Raw genomic sequence first — 27348 nt, 5'->3', positions numbered from 1 at the left:
CCCATGGCCCATTAGTAACATCATAAAACAGCTGTCAATAAAAAAGAAAATATTCTAAATAAAATATTTTTGCTAGACACCTACAATGTAGTGATCACAGTGTGCCAGTTTTATTTAAATTGCAATTTATTTGATGTTATACAATAGACCAGAAACTCTAAATGCTTCAGTTGTAAGACTACACTAAAGTTTATATTTCATATTACACAAATAAATGCTGATAAATATGACTGGTTAACATGGTACATATATCATACCCACTTCTGAAAGACAAAACTACACACAATACTTCACAGTGCAGCTAAGGTTACCTGAGAGAAGATGCCATGCAGGTTTGGTGAGAATTTCTAATGCAGCTCCCAGTACAAATGTTAAGTCAAGAAAAAAGGGCCCATTTTTCCAAATCACACAAAAAACATTAAAATAACCCCTAGTGTTATCTAACCATGCAGGTAGCGACTGCTGAGAATTACTTTTACTCCTACCACCCCAATTCAATTAAGTGGAATAACATTTCATTTATGCTGCTCAAAGCACTAAAATTACATTTTAAAAACACTCCAAAGCAATATCTCTCTCCAGATTCGATGTCCTTGTTCCTCATCAAATAATTCTCAGACCTCACGATTGACAGTTGTCACCATTTTTTACATTCTGCAGAAAATAGTTTCCAATGAACACTGTTGACAACAAGGTATGCGGGTTATTATGAATAATAAGATAACAAGGACATCTTATTTGGAAAGGCACTGCATTTTGATTTTCTAAAATGTCATTTTCTTATGTTTTGAGCACCAGAAATAAAAGCAGATTCAATGGGACGGGGCAATGTCAGGTAAAACAAAGAATACCAAAACTACACCATGGCTAGAAACCACTGGGGGAAATGTTTTATTTTGTTTTGGTATTTGGGTGAACTGAAAAGTAAAATGATAGTGGGTTTCAAGGTTAAAGAAATATTACATTGTGTATTAAGTAAAGGAGAAGCTATACATGCCTATCTGCTGATGCTACATTTCCAGCCATTCACGGTTACCATATCAATAAATGACAAAGCTTCCACATGCATCCTGTGAGCAGGCCCTCCTGACAGAGTTACATTAAGTGTTTTTCATTCTGCTGTACTAAAACCAAGCTTTATATCAGAAGCTCACAAGTTAAGCTCATCCTTTGCCAGGCATACAGTGTTTGTGCAGTGAGTTGGTTGTAGTGCCAATTTTCCTTGTCATTAAGTGCAATAGTGTAAGCAATAATCCGGCATTGTGCTTCAACTTCGGAGACAGCTGAATACAAAAGGTTTCTGATGTAAGTGGAGATTAATGTAAACAATGGTTCTGTTAAATAATTTAGAATAAAAAAGGTTGAATTTCTGTTGGGTCATAATTTTTAAGAAATGAAGAAGAAAAAAAATTGGACAAAAGGGTGAAATGGTTAAAGAGCACCTGTAATGCACTTTGCTGTATATGACAAAACATTATATAGCTTGTGAATGAAAAATAATTTCTGAAATGCAGATTTGAAAAAAAGAAATGGATGTATTTTTTGTATATAAAACAAGACATCATTTGGCTATGCTGCCTATCGATTGCCAACACAAAATGTTGGTACAACTTTACTGCTGTCTCTTGGTACTGTATTTGGTGTTCAACTACTCCAAAGTTTAAAACAATAAGTTGCTATTTCACTTCCTGAATGGCTGCACTGATTCCATCACAACCAGTTTGACCAGTCATTTATGCAACAAAGCAATTGGTCTTTCTAAAATAAAGTGTCTGATTAGCTGAAATAGACTGAGAGGATTTCCCCAGAGACAGAGGAACTTTTAGTTAGTGTTTGTAGCCCTGCACTGGTCTAACAGTTAAATATTTGAAACTAAAAGTTGTTAACCTGGAGTTAGAAACATGGGGATGCATCTAACAAGTCCAGAGTGGCTTGCTCACTTTATCCGCATTCATGTCTGGTCTTTGGAGAGCATTAGCCAGGTGGAAAAATATCTCATGATTTTGCATCAGTGCAACTGAAACTGTTAGTTGTTCTTTTTTAATGCCACTTAACACTACAGGTGTAGATGCAGCCCCAAAAGAGAGGAGTTAGAGGGTGAGAGGTATCTGTCAGGCCAGGACAGGCTAGTCCTGGTCCTGAAGAACAAGATGGTGCACAGGCTTTGACTCCATCAACACAGCGTTTAAAGTTAGTGGGCTCTCAACTGGTCCGAGACTCTTAAGACCATGTTACACCTCCTGGATACAGTGTAAATCTCGAAGTCAGTTCAACCTTCAATCATAAAATGCCGGCAAGTTAGGGGTCTATAGAAAATACATTATAACCTACCAAACTATTGCACATGTTGAATTTTTTTAATCCCACATAAGCAGCACCCATCTTCCTTAACTGTAGCAGCTAATTATATTTGCGTTGTTAACATATATTCCTTCATATAATGGTTCTTAAACTGTTCTAGTCATGAACTTTCTCTCTAATCAGCTCCACTGTAGAAACTGCAGAAGAAGAGATGCTACTTCATATATGCAATGAGCTATTTTCACATTTAGCCTGTTGCTTTTTTGTTTTTGCACTGAGAATCAATAGACAGCAGTGCTCATCTGGCTTTTGCCTATTTCATTTCATGAAAGCCTTTATTTGAAAATAAGAATGCAATGACAATGTATTAAAAACATGTTGTGTTGGTGCTGAAGTGGAACAAAAGCCTGCACAAACCACTACAGCTCTCCAAGACCAGAGCTAGTTAGGCCGTACTCAGTCTACAGTCCATGCTAGGTTCCTACATCAGAAACCTAAGAGATAAGTTACAACAAAAAAGAGACAGAACACATAAGAGAAATAAAAAGAGGGCCAGAGACCGTCACCTTCGCTGCAAACTCATCAACCTGGAAAAGAACCCAAAGAGATGACCTCAAGTGACCTCACATGTCTACAGGTCAACATTTTAGGAATCATCATGGACACCAGAGGGAGTTCACTGGCAAATATACACTCAACTACCATTACAGTACATAAGAAAGCCTTATCTTTGTAAACTACAATTCCCAGTATGACCTGTTTGTCAATACCTCCAGGAGATATTACAGACTATTGTCCACCTCTCACCTGTCAGTACAGGTTTCTTCAGGAAATTAAACAATTTAAGAAAAATAAACCAATTTTAGTACACAGTAAAAATGCAGAATTTCAAACTTGTTTCCTCTAAAAGAAATACTATAATTAAATAATACTTTTAAGTTAAAAACTGAAACTTAAAATTAACAATAAAGAACAATAACTCTTTGTATTGTTCTTCAATGGAGTACTAACCTTTGTCAGGTACTCTCTCATGACCTGGATGAAGTATGGCATGGCAAAGTCCATGATGTTGTGCCTCCAGGCCAGCTCCAGCACTACATCAGGGTGCAGCAGGTCATAGGAGGCGAACAAGCAGGCAGCGAAGCACTCCTTCCTGCCCTCCTCCAGGAACCACTGGAGCAGAGTTTCTGCCAGCTCTGTATCCTTAGACTCTGCGACGTACAGCATTGCATCCTGGGAAAGATGGGAATACAGTGTGTTTAATTATCATTAAAGCATTCAAGTTTTAGAAGTTGTCTAAACAATTGTTTCTGTGAAGACCTGGAGAGAAAAGCACTGACATGATTTGCTTTTGCTGTCTTTACTTGATGTTAGTTGGTCCATGTATCTACTGCATCTCCAAATACTGTATATCTTCTATCTATCTAACCAATAAACAAACAAACAGTGCCATCTATAGGAACATGGAGGTACGTGTAAGAGCTTTTCTCAAATATTGTCATTAATTTTTTTTTTCCTTGCATCTCCAAATACTGTATATCTTCTATCTATCTAACCAATACACAAACAAACAGTGCCATCTATAGGAACATGGAGGTACGTGTAAGAGCTTTTCTCAAATATTGTCATTAATTTTTTTTTTCCTTGCATCTCCAAATACTGTATATCTTCTATCTATCTAACCAATAAACAAACAAACAGTGCCATCTATAGGAACATGGAGGTACGTGTAAGAGCTTTTCTCAAATATTGTCATTAATTTTTTTTTTTTCTTACCTTGTAGAGTTTGTCCTTCTTGCAGAGCTCTACACTCTGTCTCCAGCGGTTGTTGCCCTTGTACAGGTAGGCAGCAATACGTCTGAACTCAATCAGTTCATGTTTCTCTAACCTCTGCGCCAGGCCAATGGTATCAAAGTTATCATAGGCATCGATGGATGCTCTCAGGCCCTGTGGATAACACACATAATGAAAGAATATTACATCACAGACCAAAAAGTGAGACAAGGGATACCTGAACCAGTTAGTTTCTTGTAACCGGAGCTCAGCAGTGCGACCTAGTGACCACAGAAGCTGGGTAAATTTACCACTATTTAAATTTACTATTTCAATACTCAAATGTCATCTACAACATGCAGGGAATAGGCAACATAATTGACTAGCTACTGGGAAAGTTTAAGTCTCTTTTCATCATGTGTTTGCATTATTTTGTCTGCCTTCTATTTTCAACGTTGTATTGTACTGAGCCAGTTTGTGAACACAGCACCAACTGCTTACAGGTCCACACGGAGTGCAGCAAGAGTGACTGCGTTGTCCCGTTAAGGAAAAGCACATTTGGTCAAACAGTTTTATCAGTTAAGGTTACTCGTAGGTGGTACTCCATCCCAAGCCACATTCAAAATTTTAAAACGTATGACTCTTTTAAACATAACATAAGAAGTGGCTAACAAGTAGTCAGCATTTGTCAATATTCATTTAGGCACTTAAACTTGCTGCCATCTCTCCTGCTCTGCCTGTCTGTGTTTTTTTTGTGCTCTGCCTGTGAGATTGTCTGTCACTATTCACAACTCTTCTGTTGCTTGTTACTGTCCCAGCAATGTCTTTTTTGTGCATGTCCAACAAAATGTCAATGCTATTGTGCTTTGTTTGTTATCTGGTTTGACAGTTCAGTTCAGTGTGTGTGTCCTGGTTTTGATCTTAACCAACTGTTCTTGTTTTTATGTGGTTGTCTTTTAGCATTAGTATAATCAACTTTTATTGTATAGGGCCAAATCTGTCCGTATTATATATAGCTTAATACTTTTATCTCTTTTTAGGGTGAACTCTTACCACCAGTCCTGGGACAGTGGATGTAAAATAGCCCCCAGATTAATTCTGGCTCATTTTACTTTTATGTATTATTAACCTGAAATAAATAAAATTAAAATAAACATCAGTAACAAAATGGCTGAGAGACCTGGTAGTCTTCCTCCTCTGTCAGCAGGTTGTTTAGGGCTTCATTGACGGACTTGTTGTTGTGATTCTGGACAGACCTCAGGTAAGGCTTGATCAACTTCAGCTGGTTCATCTGGTCGAGCAAAAACAACCCGTAATCATGTCAATCCTGTTATTCACTGCATACTGAATGTAAAGAAAAATACAGAAGGTTTGGTTCACAGTGGTTGACCTCGCCGCTGGTTACCTTGCTGAAAAATGTGACAGCTCGGCTGTGGTCCAACCGCGGAGACAGAATGGTCAACAGGTCATTCAGAAAGAGGGGTTTGTATTCCAGATAGAAGGAAAGACATTTATAGTACAACTCCACATTGGCAACCTGAGGAGAAATAACAATACATATAAAGATCACAAAACGTAAAGATGTTTGAGAAGGAAATGAACAGTTCAGTCACACTTTTACCTTGGCAATAATGTCCTTGAACAGCCCTTCTTTCCAAGCATCTGTCGGATGAGACATCATTGTGATGGCAGCGTTGTCAAACTCCTCATATTTATCATAGAGGAAAACCAGCTCTGCCCACAGATGAGACTGCTCTGCTGCACGAAGAACCTGGTAGACACAGAAAAACGCAGGACAATGTCAAAGTCAGTCAGGTTTCAAATTGAAGCAGTCTTTTTGTCAAAGTTTTGTTTGGTTAAATTCATGGACTCAAATTTGGTATGTTTGGCTAAAACATGACATTATATAGACCCTTTTCTCCAAATCTAAAGTGCTTTAGAGAAGCAGAAAAACTCCTCACAAGATCGAACAAATGAAAAGACACTAAACCTGTTTTTAACACAAGATATTGTTAGATCCAAAAATCGGGTAAGAATGATTTCTTTTAATTCCCCTACCTTGGTAACTGACATGTATCTCTGGGTTTTTAATCGTGAGTGTTGATCAATCAACAGGATGAAGTCCAACAAACTGAGGAATGTTGGCCAATGCAGGTACTACATTTTAAACAAGTACTTTTTTTTTTTTTTTTTTTTTTTAAATCTAGTACTTTCAAGGCAACCATTTAGAAAGGATCTTCTGTGCTCACTATTACTTTCCTTTCAGGGTGCTGAGAAGAAGCAGAAATCTTTGCAGAGTAATAAATCAAAGGAGTTCACGGCACATAAGCTGCCTCCTTGTGTGTGATGAACTCTTTGACTTTTTACAAAAGACAGAATTCTTTAGAAAGCGAACAGACACAGAGGCATGCTCTACCTTTGGGATGTTGACTCTGGACCAGAAGAGCTCCAGGTGCTCCCTCATCTTCTGAGGCTTGAACTTTGAGTAGAGGATGGCGAGCTCGGTGAACATGCCCATGTGGGCCCTCTCCAGACCCAGCGCAGCCTCCAGCAGAGCAATGAGTTCCTCAAAGTACCCGCGGTCCTGGTAGTAGCTGATCAGGTCCTCCAGCTCGTCAGCGTGGATCACTATGTGAAGGCCGCAGATTTGTGCCAGCCGAAACTCCTCGCCATCCACACATGCAAAACACACCTGATGATCGGAGAGAGGATATTCCTGAAATCTTCTGTCCATATTCTAATAAATGAGAATCTCCAACTATACTAAATAGTAAAAAATGTATATATCTTAATGTTGACAAAAATAAAAATAAAGCTAATCAGGTTGCTAGCATTCAAAAACTACATCTCCCACGAGGCTCTAACAGTGCTTCTCTGGCTTGTTCACATGATATGGGATAATAAAAGAAAATACTATGTGTGGCCAATATAGTATTATACCAATTACATTTGCATTTAATTACCTTAAATGTTAGACCTGGCATGAGGTCATCAATGTTTGTTTACTTTTCCAGGCATTGTTGTAATACTTAAGACCAAGTCAGATATATCAGTTTTCCCAGTAGTAATTACTTAAGGAGTATGGGGAGGTGCTCAAATTTGACAAACCAATACAGTATCAGATACTATTTGATCTTAAAATATGCAGTATCACGTTTTAGCGTTTTAGTCTGATAAAAGATGATAAAACCTTCTATGATGAAAAAGAAATAATCCCAATAATCCATCATCAGGCAAAGGCCAGTTGAAAAGAAGCTAAACTTTTTTGTGGGCCAGTTACCTCCTTCCATGTACGTGTGCTGTTGGCTTTCCTGGCGCTGTCCACAGCTGCCTGGTACTCTCCGAGGTGGACTAGTGTGGATGCGAGGCGCGCAAAGTTGGACACATTGTTGTACAAGAGCTTGGCTGCTTCATACATTCCCTCATCATAACATCTATCGCCCACCTGGAGAATGAGAGAGAAATTAGCAGATAGATGTGCAGTTACTACCAGGTGTAAGGCAAAGAACAGCATGCACATTCTCTTACATAATCCTCTTACCGCTACAGCTGTGATGTTTTTCTTACCTGCTGTATGTGAGCATTGTTGGGCCCACTGACAAACTCTTCCAGCTCCGCCAGACGGTTTGTTTTAGCTAAAGCAAAGATCAGCTCTGTCTCCACGTAAGACTCTCTCGCTTTCTTTCGAGCCATCTGAAGGAATTTAACCAAGTCTTCCCAGTTATCTGCAAAACACACCACCTTAAAGATCAACTCAGATCAATCAAACAAGAAAGACCATTATTGTGAGCTGCTGGTGTGTAACAGTTATACTGCAAAGCAAAGGCTTACTGTTCTTGCTGGCCGCGTTGACCACCTCCATGTACGCTGAAGGGTCAACGGCTTTGATATACGAGTCAATGGCCTCCTTGACCAGGTCTCTTTGGAGCTGAGCTCTGGCTAACTGGCTCCACACCGCAGGCTCGTTACAGCGCTCGGCAAACTCATAGGCACGATCTAAGTTCCCTATGTGCTCTATCAATACCTAGAGACATGAGGAAAGGATAGAGTTGCATTATACAATCTGAAATACAGGAAGGTTTTAAGAAAGATGCAATAATACAACCTGCAGCATCAATTGCCAATACAGATTTTAAATACTCATACTCAGTATTGGCAAATTAATCAATACTTTCAATGGTTTGAGCCTTGGGGAGAGTTATACAAATCCTCTGCTAAAAATGTGTAAGTGAAGAGATTCCTTACAAAAAAAAGATGATAAAAATTCTACAACTTGTGCTAGACTGGGGTAACCATAAAGACAACTGATGCATATATTAATGTAACATTATGTTATACTGCAGAATGTCAAATAAAAGAAGTACTCTGATCAGTAATCAACTTTAGCCAATACACTTACTGAAGAACTTTATTATATATATAGAATATTATCAGTGCAGCTGGAGCATTATTACTTTTATTTTACCTGTATGGCTGAGGTGTTGACATCAAACTTCTTGAAAATGGCAAACGCTTCTTCAAAGAGCTCATTGCTGATGGCAATATTAGCAATGTCTGGAGCATCGTAGTTGTCTAGCCTGTTAATGTACTCCATAACACGAGTGCGGTCGGCCTTGATGGCCGTCAAAATCAGCAGGTTCTGGAGGTTTCTGGGAAAATACCAAGAACAGGGGGATTATTAAAAAGATGACAAGTAATGTGGTTAAATTATTATTCAATTTTCAATTCAATTCAATTGTATTTATAGTGTCAAATCACAACAGGAGTTATCTCAGGACATTTTACAGACAAAGTAGGTCTAGGCCACACTATAATTTACAAAGACCCAACAATTTCAATTTCCCACGAACAAGCGTTTGGTGCTACAGTGGCGAGGAAAAACTTGCTTTTTACAGGCAGTAACCTTGGACAGACCCAGGCTCTAGGTGGGCGGCCATTTACCGCTGCCGGTTAGAACACAGAGACAGTGATACAGATATACAGAAATATTAATTTGATTTGATTATGATGATAATGACAAGCTGAAAGCCTGCTGTACCTGTGTTCACTGAAGACAGAGTTATCAAGTACAATCTTCTCCAGCAGTTCGATCAGCTCGTTGGGCAGGTCCGCAGTCATGAAGGCCTTGACTGTGACTGACACCTCCTCTGGGTCCTGGGTCTCTGACAGTGCTGTCTGCACCACCTGAGATAAGAATAGAATACATCCAATAAACACTGGAAAAACATTCACATCCTGCATTACTTCAGGAGTGGAGCTGGAGGACACCTAACCTGGTCGATGAGTTGTCTTCTGAAGGGGTTGTTTTCTTCTAACACATTCGCCCAAAGCTCTGGATCTTTCCGTCGCACAAGATATCGAGCCTCACTCTTGAATAAAGAGTTCTCATTGCACACCTGAGAAGAAAACATATAAAGTGATTAAAGATGTATCTATGTTAGAATGATGTAAATCTTCCTCTAAATGCTGCATAATGTGATGTACACACTTTGATGAGCTCCAGGTCACACTGTCCTCTCTCATAAGCCACACAGGCCAGGTGGGGGTCTCTCTTCTCGCAGTATTTTCCGACCACGGCGCTGTTGTAGAACGTGTTCTCCTTCAGGAAGCGTTCGGGTGTGTTGTTGCTGTCAATGTAGATCTTGGCCAGGGCATTGTGGGTAGCCGGCTCCTCACATCCATCGTGGATACGGGACTCCAGCCATGGCAATAGAAGTTTTAACCTGAGAAGATAATAGAAATATACACTGTTTTGAAAAATCATCTTCACTAAATCACATAATATGCAGCATTTAGAAGAAGCTTTAAACTAACATTCATCTGATGAAGAATGCTCTCTAACCCTTGATACTGGTGGTGTGAAGCGTAAATTATATCTTTGGGTTGATGTCTCACTGTTACTGCTACTGTAGTGTAATGCACTGACACAAAACTAGATGGCAGTGTTGTGCATTCAACACTGTCATGCTATACTGGAAGTATTTATGTTCACATTCTCTCACAATTACTTTCTAATACAGAGTTGTAACAATGGGTTTGCAGTGAAACTAGCTTCACTGGATAAGGAAGAGCTAATTTGTTGAGCGTTATTGAGCTATCTGCGTAAAACACGGGCCTCCAAAAGCCCAGGGAGAATCAGCATCGAAGGCACCTTGTGTGCTAAAATTTAAATATTTATTCCAGCTTCTGTAAAGCAGAAACTGCTGAGCGTACACAGAGCAAAAGACAAACACAAAAACCTTTGTATTTCTTCATATTTACTTGTCTGCATGTTTCACCTCTCCTCTGTTTGTCTTTCGCTGACACTATAATAAATATTTCAATTCCTGCAGGCAAGGTTCTTCTGACTGTTGTTGATCATCTCAAGCATTATTTAGAAAGAGATTATTATTTTTGAAGTCAGTTTTTATTTTTATTTTTTATTAGTTTTATTAGTTTTTTATTTTAAGTGGTGCATTCTGGAAAAACGTAAAAAAATTAAGCGGTTCAAACAGACACAAACATGTCTTGCCAACAAACCACTACATCTAGTTACATTTTTAACCTATTATGTACCTACGGGGCTGCAAATTATGCTTTTGCCATAAGTACCAAGTCACTTTAATGGACAAGTATTAATCAGATGTTGAATCTAATGAGACATACAGAAGTAACTATGCAAGCCATTTACCATTTTTACCATTTATCATTTAGTCTTACCTATTCCTCTTCTCTACCTCCTCCACCAGCTCATCAGTGGAAAACTGCCCTCTGACAACCATGATCAGGTTCTTAATGACATCCTCGGCACAGTCAACATCCAACAGACCGCCTATCACCACTGGTAAACGACTGGGGTTCACCTAAAAAAAAAATGTAAACAAATTCTAAATAATGATGTCAACATTCAGCCCAAATGAAGCTTGGATTAAGTGGTAACCAGCAACGTATAAAGACTTGATCTTACTTTCTGTACGTAGATTTCAATGTATTTTTGTAGACTGTTGCGGTAGAGGTAGAGCACCAGGTCGTGGACAAAGTCAAAGCGATCACACACAATGATGAGAGGAAGCTGGTCTGTTAGCTTGGCCTCCTACGAAGAGAAGAAACATGAGATTAAACTGTATCAAATGGGTAATTCATCACAAATTTGCTGCTGAATGATAAAATCAATCAAGAACACTCTGACATGAGGGATCATTTTTACCTTGAGGAAGTTTTTAACCCTCTCTGGGTCGTAGCAGTTGCTCTCTCTACAGATTCTCTCCACTTCTTTGATCTGGCCTGTTTTGCAGGCAGCCTGGATGTACTTAAAGTGAACGTCAGGCTCCTGGCTGAAATTCACAATCGAGCCAAGGAAGTAAAACAAGCCTTGAATAGAGAAATGGGAGAAACAGCACAAAAGTCAGCTCAATCTATGATAACGTAAAGCCTACATTTAACACGTGCTCCTGCTTTAATTCAACATGCCCCAGAACTGCACCCCAACCCCCACACATGTGTGACACCTACCCTCATAACTCTTGAAGGATTCAAAGAGCTCCACTAAAGCCTCAGTCCCAAGCTGCTCATGATACTTAGATGCTATCTGGACACACAGCTGCAGGTTCTGCCTGATGTTAGCCGACAACATGGCCCTTAAACACTCCAACGAGTCTTCTACTGATAAAGAGCCAAAGAAGTTCACCAGCCACTAAAAGGAGAATCAGAATAAGGGAAAAGGAAGATAGAGAGAAAGTGAGACAGCAGGGTAAGAAGGGAGGAAGAGGTGAGGAGGGGTTCAAAAGGCATTTTCACACATCATCTTAAAAAAAAAAAAAAAAAAAAAAGAGTAAAAAGTGGCTTCTCCCAAGAGAACGATATTCACAGGCGCGACCAAACATCCACAGGCATACCTCAGGGTTGAGCAGATGTGTGTGCACCACGGCTCGTTTGATATCATACAGGTCGGTGTAGTGTTCAAGAGCTCTCTGCAGCAGACCTGCCTTCTCACACAGCTGAGCAACGTGGGCACGGTCATAGTGCGTAAACATCTGGTTCCCCAGGATTGCATCTGCTACCTAAAACAATTCATACAGACATTAACACACAAACTGTGTTTAATATTACCAAAGGTGGAGTTGCTTTTTGTAAATCAGGAGAGTAAGACAAATCTGAGTGTTCACCTGGGGGGCATGTATGAGGTTCATCTCAAGCAGACGTGTATGTAAGTGTCCTTCGGCTGGGCGGTTGTTCTTTAGAGCATCCAACAGGAAGGAGGTGCACTGCTGGATCAGGTTGCCCTCCATGAATACATCTACAATCTACCAAAGAGCAAGGTGAAAGAAAGAGAAATAAAAAAGAAAGAACAAAGTAAGGAGAAATGTTAGATTTTTGAATTCCTACCATCTGTGATCCATGATTTGAGTTAGCATGCATGGTAAGATTATAGTCACACACTATTATGAACCACAGGCCCGGTAGCCAGCTGTTTCAGCTTTTCTTATTTAACAACATCTGTAGAAGCAACAACTGAAAATGCCTGTGCGTGTTAACTTAGAGAAGCATCAGGTCATCAAGTTTTCTGGTTGAGATTTGGACTGAGCAGAGCGATGATGTGGCTTTGAAAAAGAGGAGGGGGTCACTGACTCAGGGAATTCCTTGCATTGCTGGCACATCTGGAATAACACAGACGGAGGCTCCCACATTGGGCACTTTGTGTGTTTGCGTGCATGTGTGAGGGTAAAGGTGCAGATGTATATTAAAAAGAGGAGAGTAACATTGTATGTCTTGAGTGAGTGAGGCGGTCATGTTGGTTGTATCCGTTACCTGGTTGATGTTGGCCAGCGGCTCCTCATCCTGGACCAGCATCTGGGCAAACTGCAGTCCCTGGTCTGGACTGACACGCATTACATTTCTCAGCAAAAACACCCAGTCTGGGGTGTAGCCAACCTACAAAAGGACCGTTGATAAACCAGATACAGATGCATTTCTCAATTCAGTGATATTGAATTCATAAAAAGACACCTAGTATTATATGCTGTACTCAATATACAAACTCTCTCAAATTTACAATAAACATTATAACACAATATGTTTCCACCAAATAGTGTGTGGTGTTTTCACACACTAAGTTATACAAGCAATGAATAAATGTTTAGATTTAAAGGGCTGCACTCAATATTCAGAACATTAATATAGCAGAACTATTTTCTAAGTAAAGATATAGTGGAGTAACGGCACTTCCTCTGTATGTGTTGTAATTCCGGGCTTCTCTGTTCTTTGTTTTGGTAGCCGGTCCTGCCACGCGTGCACGTTAGTGCATGTGAGTGCCTTCGGTATCTGATGGCGAGGGCCATAACAAAGCATCGGTATTGGACGAGTTGGGGAACGTACTTTGAGAGCCATGTGGAGGCAATCCCCAACCACTTTTTTTTCTGAATATAGAGTACAGCCCCTTTTAAATAAGGAAATGGAAAAGTGGAGTCATTCAAGCTCCTTGATTACCTTTTTAGCATACAGCACAATCTTCTGGAACTGGCCGGTCTCAGCGAAGCACTGGATGACCTTGTTGGGCACGTTAGCTCTGAGGTACACACTAAGAGCGAGGGTGGGGTCAGAGGCCTTCACCAGGTCTCCCAGCTCCTCTGAGCACTCCAGCTATAACAATACAATCAAAGTTACCAATAGTTAGTGATCATTGTATAGATGATACTGCATGGTAAGCAAGCAGCATTTAATAGTTATGTTGTTCTAATCCTCCAGTCTTACCTTGTCCTCCTTCAGCCATTTCTCCAGGAGTTGCTTGCGGCCCTGCTGCAGGACTGGCCTGCACAGTTCCAGAGACTCAAACTTGTTAAGCTGGCCCTGGTCCAGCAGAATACCAAAGTACTGCAACAGTGGAGAGGCCTGACCTGGCTGGGCTGGGACACTCTGAAACTTACGGATGGTTTCTGCCGTCCGTAGGATACCCTGAGCAGAGGAAGGATGGCAAAAATATAATTAATCTTTTGGACTTTTTTGTGTTTTATGTTTTACAACACTAAATTAGAGTGGGTGTAATTGGTTCAGTTTACATAATCACCAGAGAAATACTCTAAATACTACAAATTGATCTACATTAAGTGCAAATGTAAAAATGTGTGCAAGCACCTTTTTCTACAATTTTTCTGACTTTTTGCCAATGCATTTGGCACGTATTAGGATGTGCAAACACTACAATGTAGCAGTAAACACAGGCGTACCTTGGGTGCTGATGCAGCAATCTTTGCAGATTCTGAATAACTTCCCTGGGCAAACAGAGTGTTGAACTTCCTGGCAAAAATCTCCTCAGCCCCAGCAAGGTTGGACCTCACAGCCATCCTCAAGGCTAGATCAGGGTTCTGCAGGACGTTGGTGGCATAGTTGACAATGTTTTCCTCCTCAACACACACTGACAACACCTGTAAAAAAAAAAAAGATTAAACATATAAATACTGCTTAGTAGATCAGTTTTCAGAAAATGTTTGTTCTGTGAGCCCAGAATAACATTGAAACGTTTCTCTTTAACAGACCTATTATTTATGTTGTAAATAAAATTATTACTTATTGCCTGTTTACTGTTAGTTTCTCACCTGTCCCTTCTTGTTGACCCCAATAATTCCAGAGGTGGCTTCATGAGGGGCGGTTACAAAGATGGTCTCTGCACTGATTCGGTTCATGTAGATGCACACTCCAGACTCCAGGTCATACAGGTGAATGTACCCGTACTTTGTGATCAAATATATTACACCGTGCTTATTACCAATCTGAGGAAAATGATCAGAGACAGAGATTTGAAGCGTTCAGCAGCCACCCTTAGTTTACCCCAAACTAATAAGCAGCAGGGGTCTTTCCTTACCTGCATAGCTACAGGAAAGTCTGTCTGAGCCTCTGGAGGAAAGAACACATCCACTGCTTTCTTAGCAAATGGCTGGTTTCCTGCAGCTGGCTGACCAACTTCAATAATGTGCAACTGGAGGAAGAAAGCGCACATAAAAAAAACAACCACAGTAGGCAGACAACCACAGTAAAGCAATAATATCAACACAAAGGAGCTGTTGACCAAGAAGCATGAAGCATAAAGGTTGTTTCTCCCATGATCTTAACTAAAACGCTACCTTTTTTTTGCAAATCAGAGCACTTTGTTCTGAGACTAAATCCACTGTGATAGCATCATGAGTGAAATTATTGTGTACAGTCTAGGGGCCCTCACCTTTCCCCCAGCCTGTGAGCGCACAGCAAAGCAGAAAAGGGTGGAGGGTTTGGCATTTCCCTCCACTTTGAACTCCCCGAAGGCAGCGGCGTGGCCCTCAATGGGCTGGGACACTTTCCTGTCAACAGAATACAGCTGCATCGCCCCAACCACACGGTTTTGCTGCAGGACAGGGAGACGAAACAAAGGCAACATTATTGATGCATTTAAGTCATTAACACTTAAAAGGTTAGTAAGAAATAATTGTCTATTTTAAGAAATTAATATTCACTGTCTTGAATTAGACAAGAAGATCAATATTCTAGCCTGAAGTCTCTGCTGGTTGCTGGCAAACTCACAGTGGCGAGAAAATATAGTCCAGCATGTAAACTTGTCACTTTTGCATTTTTGTTGAGCTCCCCACTGTGTTAAGTTTCAAGGGGTGTCTACGTCCTGGGCAGCCTAGAAAGGGGTATCTTTGCAAGACATCTGTGTTGTTACGACCTGGGGGTCTTCATGTACCTTCACTTGCCATTACCATGTCAATGTGGCGGTCCCAACGCTTTGGCAACAGCCATCCTGTCAATAACTTCATCCCTTAGGATGGTAAGCATTTCTCATGACCTTACTGGTGTAAGTCATGCATTGCTAAAGCACTGCCGTCTGGGAATTTGATTGAAATAGAATGAGAGTTACTAATGTAACTACGGTTCAATGAATTCTGGATGATCGCCAGAGTTATCTGTCACTCAGTATCTGGGTGAGAAGACTCTGTAGGAACAGATTGCGTGATGACATTTGGGTTTTATCCTAAAGCGTGCACCCTACGTCATCGCATGGTCAACCTGCACATATGCAAGATGGAAATACATCAGCGCTAAAGCACCGCTGGTTAGCAGTCATCAAGAATTCATAGAACCGTGGTTACATTCATAACTCTCATTATCCAGCTCTGTTTTTTCATTAATGCAGGCTTCATGCTAAACTTTTTGTCATATGAGCTATAGATAAGGGATCAGAGGGAGAGTGATTAATCATGCTAGTTCTTTAAAATATATTTTTCGGTCATGTGCACTTCTACTGTATAAGGCATGAGTAAACATGTTCATGTGTGTTTTCATACCTGTGCAGAAATCCCTATCAGCAGTAGCCACTTCTGTTGTTCGTCAGTTCTGTAGTTGATGATCTGACATCCCGCCAGACTAGCGTGCCGATCAAACACTTTGGTGGGTTGGGAATCCCCCTCCATGCTCCAGTGAAAGACAGCCGTATCCGTCACCAAGGCAACAGTGTTTACCGATATCCACTTCCAGAACATGACCTCCTCTGTCATAGTGTGAGCCTTCACCTTACTCTTCATCTCAATGTTGAAGATCTGCAGCGTCTTTGCAGCTGAGGGGAGGTAAAGAAACGGAGGGAAGCAGTGAGACAAACAAGACAATACCACTGTATTTACTACCTGCATGGCATTCTATAACAAACAATGACTACTTAAAGTATGTATCACATTTTCTGCTGAAATATGGTTTTTTTTGTATTTCATTAGCTATTTACATATGGCTATTTTTCCTAACAAAGGAAAACCACATTTAACCTATTTTTTCTTCAAGTATTAAAAATAATTTGGGCATAAATAACACACCTTTTGTAATCAACATACATGAATTTGTGGATGTTTGAGATATGATATCAAGATCGTTACACATATATCATCCTAGTGGATGCCCCTATCCCAAACTACACTCCCACTGGCCACCCATACATTTTAATTTGAAATATTTTGAAGAGAATACATATTTTGCCAAACATAAAGAGAGGAGCAAAGCTTTGTCTGTTACTGATTTTCTGAAATGTTGTCTGGTATCTGGGAATTATCACTGTTAAAGCCAGCCCATTTAGTTCACCACCTTATCATGAAAATCATTTACTCTCCTATATCTTGTGGTATCTAACAATACAGAAGTTTAGTTTTATTTGAGCAGGTTTCAAGATATCAGTCTCTAAAATTTCTGTCACCACCTCAATATATATACATGAGGGGCAATATAACACAGTTAAAATATTTTTTTTTTCTTTGTGGCGCTTACAGCATTGAAAAAGGTCATTAAAACAATTAAAGAAACAATGTAGCTGCTACTCTGAATAATACACAGACCTCCATATGAACAAGTTTGAATGTAAATACTTTTGAAAAGTAATTTTTATTGGGACTATTTATTCGCAGAAGAAAACAGTTGACAGCATGTTCTGTGGATTATTTAAAGTGACAGAGACAGATCCTGTGAAGAAGTGACGGCTTGATTTTAATTTTAATGTAACAACTGTTCAATGTTGCAAGCACCACAAAAAAGGCCATTTACCTCCACTGTAATGGGCAAATCTCAAACACAAATATGTCGAAACGTGAGCAAATAAAAAAACTATGCATTGCTAGATACCACTAGAGGACAGAGAAAGTCTGTTATTTGCCTCTATGGTTAAGTGTGTTTTATAGCCTGAGGAAGCAGCACAGTACCTTGGCTGACACTTCCTTGGTGCAACTGACCTCAGCAGACGGCAGCTTTACGAAGGTCATAATAACTAACTGACTAAACATAGAGAGTTTGGCAGAGCCATAATAATGCTTCTGTGTATGAATAGTGTTGCAAGTCCTGCATATGACCGGTAACAACCTCCATTTACCAATACATTTACAGTGAAACAAACAGGTGAGGTAATGCATGATTCAGGTGAATACTGGAGCTGATGTACAAACTGCCATCAGCACACACAGCTATGATGATCCATGAATGGCATCCCTTATATGTAGCAAGGAAAGATCTGATATGGCTGCTGGCACACGCTCGCACACGCTCACACAGGTGTGCAAAGACACACATGGTGCCCCAACACTTTTCAGTCAGTAGTATCTGATGATGCATACCACATATACTAATAATAATAATAATAATTTATACTTTATTAATCCTGCAAGGGAAATTACAATATTTTCATTCTGTTGTTAGTATACACAATACACACAGGCCTGAAATACACACACATGCTGAGTACCTATACTTGCACTAATGGAGAGATGTCAGAGTGAGGCTGCAGCTGTCCATCGCTGTCCATCGACAGCTGCAGCCCCGAGCAGTTGGGGGTTCGGTGCCTTGCTCAAGAGCACCCTGGCAGTGCCCACAAGGTGAACTGGCACCTCTTCAGCTACCAGTCCACCACCATACTTTGGTCCGTATGGGGACTTGAACCAGCGACCCTCCGGAATGTCATTTCTAAACAGTTGTACGTATTTTGATTGATTCATGGTCAAAATAGCTCTTTGTACTTGAGAGGGGTATGTGGGAAGCTTTTATGAGAGAGACATGGCTAAGGTGTCATCACAACAGAGCACCAGATGGATAGACAGACAGAAAGCAACTCACCGTCTGAGAAAGAACAGAAAGCAAGGGAGAAAAAGCAAAAGTTTCAATCAGGTAAGAATGAGAAGACAAAAATAGACCAGAGGGAAAGGGCAAATGGGGGCATATAATCCTCAGAGGGAGGGGGTTGAGGTGGGGGGGGAGGGGGAGGGGGAGGGGAGAGATAGAAGCATTATAGGCAAATCATCCTGATCAGCGCTTGTGTTTGTGCTTTAAGGGCTAGATTCAGTGGCAGAAAATCTATTTGCACAACCGATTTAGTACATTCAGGCAATAGAACTGAGTGCACTCTACATATTAACAGCCTTGACAGAGCATTAGTCATTGCATGACTGTGGCATTCCCACTGCAATACCAGTAAATGGCTAAATTTGTTGATACTGGAGACAAATAAACAGTGCAAATGCCATGCAGACTTCATTCTGGGAATTTAAACAACAATAATAACCTTGAGTCGACACTTATATATAAAGCAACTAATAATCCTAGCAAACGTCTCCCCATACATACTCTTACTGTACCTTTCAGGGCAATGACCTTGCTGGCGGGATTCATGATGGCACTGTCGGCAGAGATTGGTCTCCTGATTGGGTTGGTGGGGTCGGACATATCCACGATCACCACCTGGTTCTGATCGCCCACCTTCTCTCTGATGCAGATGAACTTGTCCGACTCCAGGGTCAGATAGCTGAACCCAATGTTGGCTGGGTTCACGCCCATGTTCTGCAACTGGAAATATTCAAAACAGTAACAATGAGAACCTTTAACCTAATTGAGTAACTTAACTACTATACTATTTAGCATTTACATGTTTTATTTATTCATGTTCTTTTATGACAATTATTCCTTAATAACTGACAAATACATATATCTGCTTACAAATACATTATACCTTCAATTCTAAATGGGAAGAGTGTCACCAAGTCTATATCCACGACCTTCTATCTGTCCAATCTGAGTTTTCTGTTGCACGACTAAAACGACTTTTGAACGTACACATGTTCCACCAAGACAAGTTACTCTCTGAGGCTATTTTGCATCGGCACCGGGGATCCGTGTGGCGCCTAGCGCCGGCCATGACGATTTTTATTGGTTTAAAGCCATGCCATTAAACCACAGCACGTTCCTGTCCCATCCCGGAGTGCTGGCAATGCAAGACTAATGTGTCACCTAATAATCATTGGAAAGGATGAGTTGTTCGACTCATAGTTTTAATGGTGGTCGAACCAAAACATGTTAAATGAATAAAAACATAGAAGACTTCTCCATTTTAGTGTGCCAACCATATTTCTATGGTGCCAACAGTTTTCTATATTTGGACTAAAAGTAAAACTCAGATGGAAGTGGAATATTCCAACTTAACAGAGTTAAAGGACTCTGAAGGAGTCCCGCCTCCATCACAACAACAACAACAAAAATATGGGAAAACATATATGACAGCAGCTGACATTTGCCTTGCTCGGGGAAAAAGCAGCAATAAACGGACCAAAACAGTGTTTCGATTAAAATAGCAGCAGGTCTGTTTACATTTTCCAGGGATATTCTTAAAGGTTGTATTCCAGACAGGAGGTCTGGTGGTACATGGAGCCAGGGAACAAGCGTGGGCACACAGCCGACGACAAGATGTTAACTCAACAGAACTTTATTTTACACTCTTTTTATAGCTGCTAATAATCTCCTGAATTTACTGAAGTATTTTAAGAACTAGGTTTGATGACGGTTGCCATTTTTTAACTTGCACAGCCATTATTGAAACCATCATCACATCTTAATTATACTGAAAAAGTACAGTATATTTCAGCATGGCCTGTTGATAGCTGCACATAGACAGTGTAGCAGCAAGCTGTAAGGACGTTTAATTACCAAACCAACCAAATTATTCAGCCTAAACCAGTCTGAAACTCCCGAATAGAGATCCACTAAAACCAAGAATACATTTGAATGTTTTAATAAAGCATCATTAGCAAATCCAATTTATTATTCAGCATATGTACTTTTCTAATGAGAAGAAGTCCCGAGACGCAACACGCACAAGGCCGAGCTGATGTCAGTTTCTGCTGTGCCAAATTTTAGCAGAACTTAAAAACATGAAACACTCCACCTCGGTTAACAGCTGCTGAACAGAGGAATTATTGTGCACATTGTCAAACTAACTGTGAACTGAGAGGACGGACCAAAACATGCTCTCTCCCTCTGATGACTGAACTGACTGCATTATGCCGTCTGAGGTAAGCAGAAAGGAATCCTTACGCTCATCACAAGGACTGCACTATCTCACAGTTGGCTGGTGGAGCAGGACAAAAATCATGACTGCTGAGCCATTTCACCTCTACATAACAGGAAGGATGTAACATCATCATCAGTCCGGGGTGGACAGAGGGTTCACAGTGAAAGAAGCTGTTTTCTGGCAGGAAAAGATTTTTCATTATTTATATCCAAGAAATAGCATTTTCAGATTTCCAATTACACCAGGTAGATATTTTAAAGCTGCAAAAATCAAATGCATTTATATCAGCATTATCAAATCACTATTTGTTATGTGAAAGGAGTTTTCAGTGACAAACCCACAGAGAATTCTCACCCGACTCAGCTTTTTAACCTCTTTTAGCTCCTTGTTTTGGTTTTATGACCTACAAACTCTGCTCTCATAAAACATATGTTCAGCAGCAAATAATTCAAACTTTTAACAGAAGCACACTGCATTGATATTATCTTATCATTTTATTGTCCTATAAGCTTCTGCTATCCAACTTAACAGCATTAATAGCAAGCTGAAAATAAAAAAATAACACATCTCATGCACTGCATAACAGTGGAACACAATTCATTTCTTTGAAGATCAGTTTACAGCTGAAACGATAAATCAATTGACGAAAACTAAAGCAAACAAAAACACCAAACTCTCTCTGCTTCCAGCTTCTGAGATGGGAAGAATTACGCTTTTCTCTCAGTTTTATTATAATTTAAATTAAATATGTTTGGGTTTTGAACTATTGTTCTCACAAAATAAACAATTTGAAGACTTTGCCTTGTGCTCTGGGAAACTGTGATGGCCGTGTTTCACTTCTTTCTGACTTTTTATTTAAATAAATGGCAGAATAATCAATAATGAGACTAATAGTACATTGTAGCCCTGCGGCATTTTGGTTGTTTTATATATAATTTTGCATACATAAGCCATATTGAGATACATACTGTGAGAATAATGATGAGTTCAACCACTAAGCTGCAACTCAATGTTTAGTTGGTTTCTGTGGAGTTATAGGGACGTACAAGATAAAGGCTTCTTGAAAAGGCCACAGAGAAGACCTGAGGGAGGATTGGAGCCATATGCTCCATCTCCTCAACACTGCCAAAACTATCTCTGGAAGAAGAGGGGAGGGAAAGAAAACCACAATAAAGATAGTGGGGGAGAAGATAACAATGGGAGTGAAAAGAGGAACTCAAGACAGTCCAGCATTTTGCTAAAAGCGAAGGGAGGGTGAGTATTAGGAGAGAAGCCAGAGTTATAAATGTACCTTTTATGAGATAAGTAGGAGGGATGAGAACTATGTCTGTCCCAATGCAGTTCCAGTAACAGGACTTGGCAATCTTCGGCTCATTGTGGGGCAACTGACTCACCGGAACAACACCCCCCCCCCCCAAACTCCTGAGTAGAACATTCCAGACTAAAATCACACCTTACCTGCAACCTACTGTCTCTAGTGACCTATAAACTACCTCTAGTAATACATGTTCACACACAGACTCCTATGTGTCTTCTTTCTTCAATAGATGAAATTAACAATCACAAAAATGGCAGCAGAACTTCACTGATGATACAGATTGACGGTATTTGGTGAGTCACTGGGTGGACACATTGCTGAGGCACTGACACGTCGCATAAGCAGCTGAGGGTTTTGGGTTCATGAGAAGATTACACAAGCACTTTTTTCATTCATTAAAAACTGAGGCATGCAGCAAAAAGACATGGAAGTGTTGCCACTACACACTTTCTTACACAAGCGATAGGTACATGTACTGTATAATGAAAACTTTAAAGCTGATCCAATCAATATTCTCTGCTTACAATATTCTCTGCTAACACTTGATCAAATTAATATGTGTATGTAAAAGGTGTTGCTCGACGTGATAAACCCACAGGAAATTACCACGCAACTCTCTAGTTCCCCTCATCTCTACAGAGTTTTATAGCATCTTTCAGCTCATTGTTTGGTTTTCTGGCATGCAACTTTATTGTTTTGGTTCACTCTCACCGCTCTCATCAGCTCCCTAAAAAAGTTCTAGCCCACCAGAATAAACAGCAGATAAACAAAGTTAGTGACTAGCTGGTAAACATAGAGGAGCATTTAGCTGCTAAAAAGCCAAATATTTCCCACAGGAGTTGGTGGAGACCAAAACAGAGTTAAAAGGAAAGTGAATATTGGACTAACTTTCATCAGTGGACAGACATCTGACTCCAATTGAATGCTAGCGTTGCTCTGTAAACAATGGATGAGTAAATTAACAACTGTTGACAAACATGTTTGCCATATTAATTTAAAAGGTGATAATATGTCACTGTTGTTTTTACAGCTTAATTCCACTGCCCTCAAGTGGCCAAAAAAAATCAGTAAACTGAATATCTTTGGATTTTGGACTGTTGGTCGGATTTCACCTTATAATTAGAAAATTATTAGAGCTGTGTATTGGCAAGAATCTGGCGATACTAATATATTTATACAGGGGTTACGACTTAATATAATGCAATATATTGCGATACTGTAAGCAAGGCGCTATATTGCAATTTTAAGAAAACTGTCAAAGTATACACTGAGTTCAAGTTTTTTTTTTATTGTCTCACTACAATGAAATGGCTACTATGGGGACTAACATCATCAAACATGAATACAATTGGGCTCATTGAATCCACAATAGGGGGTGTCTTCTTTATTAAAATATTTGAAAAATATCAAAATGTAATAACAAGACATACAAAACATGTGCAATAGAGCATAGAATAACATAATACAATGCAATGAATGGTCATAGTGCAACAACTAGTGTCCCCAGACACATTCCAGACTTCCAGGCATCTTTTCAAAAGGTACTGTGCAAAAACAACAGTGCAAAACAAAACAGTGTTTCTAACGGTTGCGTGACCAGAGACGTTACAAACCCTGGGTGAATATTGGAGATGTATTTGAAAGATGGAAACAGCTTAGAGCCCAAAAGGATGTCCAGTTGGCTAATTTCCTCCTGAACAGGTAGCTAAGCATTAGCTTCAGGCTAATTTATCACGGCTACAAGGGATGGGCATTTTATGTAATTTCAACATTTTTGTACTCCCATTGAATTATATAGCTAGAGTACCCAAGTTGGTTACTTGGAAAAACCATTGAGACACAGCCAGTAAAGTGATCCCGACTGGTCCTGGCTAACCGTGGCTAACGCCGCCATGCTAACTGCATTTTTCAGTATTTTCTGTCATTCTATAGACAAAACAATTAATTGGATTATCTAGATAGGAATCTGCAAATTAATCATCAATGAAACTAACCATTAGTTACAGTCCAGTTATTGCAGGTTTAACAGCATCTGACTCATTTAACATTACAGAAAGACACAATGTGCATATTGTATGAGTGAATGACTTCTCTTTCAATGCATTCAGGATTTAGTTTTGGTGACTGAACACAGAGGCTTATCCTCATCCCTAACAGCCACTGCTGCGGTCACAGATGTGTTCTGTTAGACTGTTCTGTCGTTCTGCTTCCTATCCTTGTGTGATTTGCCAGACTGAAATAGGGCCTGCTTACCTAATCTGTCTATCACATCCGTTGATGTGCTGGCATCATTTCATCAGCACAGATACAGCAGCACACCAGGATGCTGTAAACAGCCGCAGAGCAGCAGGTTGGACTCTCCTAAGTCAACTAGACAGGACAATGTTCAGGTGCTTCGGAGCTGCAGGACATTTTTGCACTTACACAAGCTGCTACAGGACGTAGGCCACTGCACTGACAGCTGGCAGCAGAGCCACATAAGCTGCAAATGACTCTCACTTTAGCACTTTCATAATTCAACAGACCATTCTCTGTCCTCATCTTTTTCATCTTGCCACAAACATAATCCACACAACACACAGTTTGCAGGCCACGATGTTGTAGCCTACATTCGGCTCCAACTAGGGCACTGGTCCATTTGGTCAAATAATGACACACTATGACACATTCATTCACAGCCTGGACCTTGGATCATCAATCATAGTGAAATAAACAAGCACAGAAGACAAAGAGTAATGATGGAGAAAGACTTTACCACACAGCTTAGCGTTAATGACATGGCTACTGATGTGGAGTGAGAAAATGAATACTCTTGAATCTCTCACAGCTAAAACAATAGCTCTAAGATCCAGGCTTTATCCTCCGTGTCTGTATTTGACACCAGAGTAGTGGTAAAGAAATGTTTTGAGTGGAATAACCAAGATATGTGGAGCATTTGGTTTGCTCTTTATCTCATGCAACCTCTAGTTCAACAAGCTGGCACTTCATCATGAAGCTGGGCCCATGTTACACCCCTGAACCCCAGCCCAGACTGCAGACACTGAGCTGTAAATACCAGGCGAAGAAAAAAAATAGCTAAACAACTTGAGGCCCAAAGTCCTGGGTTTGCAAATTCCAAGCATTTTTCACTCTGCTGGAGCCACCTAGATTCACAGAGGGATACGACTGGGGCAGAGCTGGGATTTCACAGTAGAAGTGGAACGTAAAGCAGTCTGCTGCTTATCACTCAAGGGGAGGGTTTCTTAGGAGATGTACAAGGGAAAGGTATGTGCTGTTGAGAGCAATTTGAAGTAATAACCCAAACATTGCCAGGATCTGCACTGCCCTCCATCAGCGGGCAGCAGCCTGTCAGCGATGAGAGGAGCCTGGTAGCCTGCAAGCTCTCTTGGACAGCACAGTTTTTGGAGGATAAAGGATCTTTGGCTGACAAAAGTGGGGCTACTGGCCAGAGGAAGGGAGCAGAGAGAGAGGGGGTGGGGGCTCTGTGCTTTTTTTCTAGTGAAAGGCCATTTCACTGCCTGCTGTTACCATAACAACAGGCTACAGACGAGGGGAGGTGGAGGGGTGCGTCACAAACTTTCCCTTTTGGCTGCAAGGCACCAAGCACTGCTATGGGACAACGATTACCAAAAACCAAACCAGAGATAAAAAGGGGGACATAGTGGAAATAGTTTTTCCAAAGATGACCAAATAACTGGTTTGTTTTTCTTTTTTGTCACAGATTGTAAAAAATGGGTATTTTGTGGGGGGGGGTTCCACCAAGAGACTGCCAACCAAAAACTACAGGGCCTTTTGGAACTCTGTCATGTTGATGCTGATCATTTTGAAGCCGCACAGATGCTCCTCTGGCATGAAAATACCAACAAGCAGAGCAGGAAGACACATGTCAATAGTATTGATGCTGTAATATGAAACTAGATTTCATATGGAGTTATTGCAATATCAAGATATTACTCAAATAATGTGTTTTACTGGCTGCATTACAGCTGAGTGTTGCAGTTTTCTGAACTTAAGTGTTCAGAAGTGTTGTAACTGAGTGAGTGCAAAATAAATGCTTATACTGCTTCACACACATATTCTGAAAGGACACTGTCTAAAAACAGTTCATATAATCATTAGGCTATCTTAACAATATATTATGGGGATTTTGTCAGTTACGCCCAGCATTTGCAGATACACACTGACCGGTGTTCTTGTTGAAGGTTACAAAGTAGGAATATGTTGCTGCAGGACATGACAACAACATGGTAGCCACAAAGCTGGAGTGCAAGTGCCATTCAGGTCTCAGTTACAATGTTACTACCAACAGCTGAGCTCAGTTGTCTGCAGCATAAAGTGTCAAGACACCGCAGTTTGCATCGACGCGGATTGAAAATGACAGCGGCGTTTTTCCACTTGATGGGGAAAACTGCGGCGTATACACACAGACACACACACACACCGGTCCGCATTGGAGCTGTATACGATCCGACTGGTCAATTTTTACAAGTCATCATCTGCCCGGCAGGAGAAAACTAGGCCTGTAGCTATATTGAGCACCACCCTGCAGCGCTATTTCAGATTCCATTTAAATGCGACATGTGCCATGTGTGCGCGGACCTATGATCGAGGAGCTGCGCAAAAAAAATGAGCTGCAATTAATTGTAGGGCTTTTCTGCGTCCGCTTACCTGCAGATGTTCCTGAAATCGTATCGGCAGTATCTGAGCCATGTCTGGAGGATTTATCTTTCTGAAGAATCCGTGAGAAAGGAAAGGGGAAGGGGACAGAAGGAGGAATAGCGGTGATCTTGTTCTGTTTGTGCCCTAAACGTCCCCAAAAGTCAGATATGATGGGCAGTAGCCTAGGTGGTCTGGTTGGCTTGCGTTGGTATCACACGAATCCAGTGACTGCTCCCATTCAGTAGTCCCCCTACACCAATCCTGAATCCTGAATCATAAACTCCGCACCTCCGCCAAGAAAACTAGTCCACTTCAACTAGCCTGCTACTGGTGCGTAAACCAGTTCCTCCACGAGCCTTGTAAGGATTCGGGGCTGTCCTAAAAACCCTCGCTGAGTTATTGTAAGTAATGGCTTCTCATAAGCTCCCCGTGTTGTGGATTCTTTTTTTTTTCCTCCGAGCTGTCAGTGCAAACGTTCGGATGT

At 40.6% G+C, this 27348-nt stretch overlaps 1 protein-coding gene across 2 annotated transcripts in view; it reads right to left on the bottom strand.

Moving 5' to 3' along the window:
* Window positions 1–27348, bottom strand: part of cltcl1 (clathrin, heavy chain-like 1) — a 29098-nt gene extending 1750 nt beyond the window's left edge. Inside the window, exons 1-30 of one of the 2 annotated variants that reach the window (XM_028577209.1) lie at window positions 26874–27348; window positions 19182–19389; window positions 16368–16636; window positions 15266–15427; window positions 14912–15025; window positions 14646–14819; window positions 14277–14474; window positions 13804–14004; window positions 13540–13692; window positions 12862–12984; window positions 12219–12356; window positions 11949–12113; window positions 11566–11746; window positions 11261–11424; window positions 11021–11146; window positions 10774–10916; window positions 9563–9797; window positions 9348–9470; window positions 9113–9258; window positions 8540–8723; window positions 7906–8098; window positions 7642–7799; window positions 7355–7519; window positions 6491–6766; window positions 5696–5845; window positions 5480–5611; window positions 5255–5365; window positions 4078–4248; window positions 3313–3534; window positions 2862–2888 (exon numbers count right to left, since the gene is read on the bottom strand). In XM_028577209.1, the coding sequence (XP_028433010.1) occupies window positions 2862–2888; window positions 3313–3534; window positions 4078–4248; window positions 5255–5365; window positions 5480–5611; window positions 5696–5845; window positions 6491–6766; window positions 7355–7519; window positions 7642–7799; window positions 7906–8098; window positions 8540–8723; window positions 9113–9258; window positions 9348–9470; window positions 9563–9797; window positions 10774–10916; window positions 11021–11146; window positions 11261–11424; window positions 11566–11746; window positions 11949–12113; window positions 12219–12356; window positions 12862–12984; window positions 13540–13692; window positions 13804–14004; window positions 14277–14474; window positions 14646–14819; window positions 14912–15025; window positions 15266–15427; window positions 16368–16636; window positions 19182–19389; window positions 26874–26915 (4854 nt within the window). In that variant the 5' untranslated portion in view covers window positions 26916–27348. The remainder of the gene's footprint in view (window positions 1–2861; window positions 2889–3312; window positions 3535–4077; window positions 4249–5254; window positions 5366–5479; window positions 5612–5695; window positions 5846–6490; window positions 6767–7354; window positions 7520–7641; window positions 7800–7905; window positions 8099–8539; window positions 8724–9112; window positions 9259–9347; window positions 9471–9562; window positions 9798–10773; window positions 10917–11020; window positions 11147–11260; window positions 11425–11565; window positions 11747–11948; window positions 12114–12218; window positions 12357–12861; window positions 12985–13539; window positions 13693–13803; window positions 14005–14276; window positions 14475–14645; window positions 14820–14911; window positions 15026–15265; window positions 15428–16367; window positions 16637–19181; window positions 19390–26873) is intronic. The other variant, XM_028577210.1, reaches the window with a different exon arrangement.

The sequence above is a fragment of the Perca flavescens genome, chromosome 5 (assembly GCF_004354835.1).
Source record: "Perca flavescens isolate YP-PL-M2 chromosome 5, PFLA_1.0, whole genome shotgun sequence".
In the NCBI taxonomy this organism is placed as follows: Eukaryota; Metazoa; Chordata; class Actinopteri; order Perciformes; family Percidae; genus Perca; species Perca flavescens.
The sequence above is the reverse complement of the archived record's forward strand: the minus strand, read 5'-3'. Positions and strand labels throughout refer to the sequence as shown.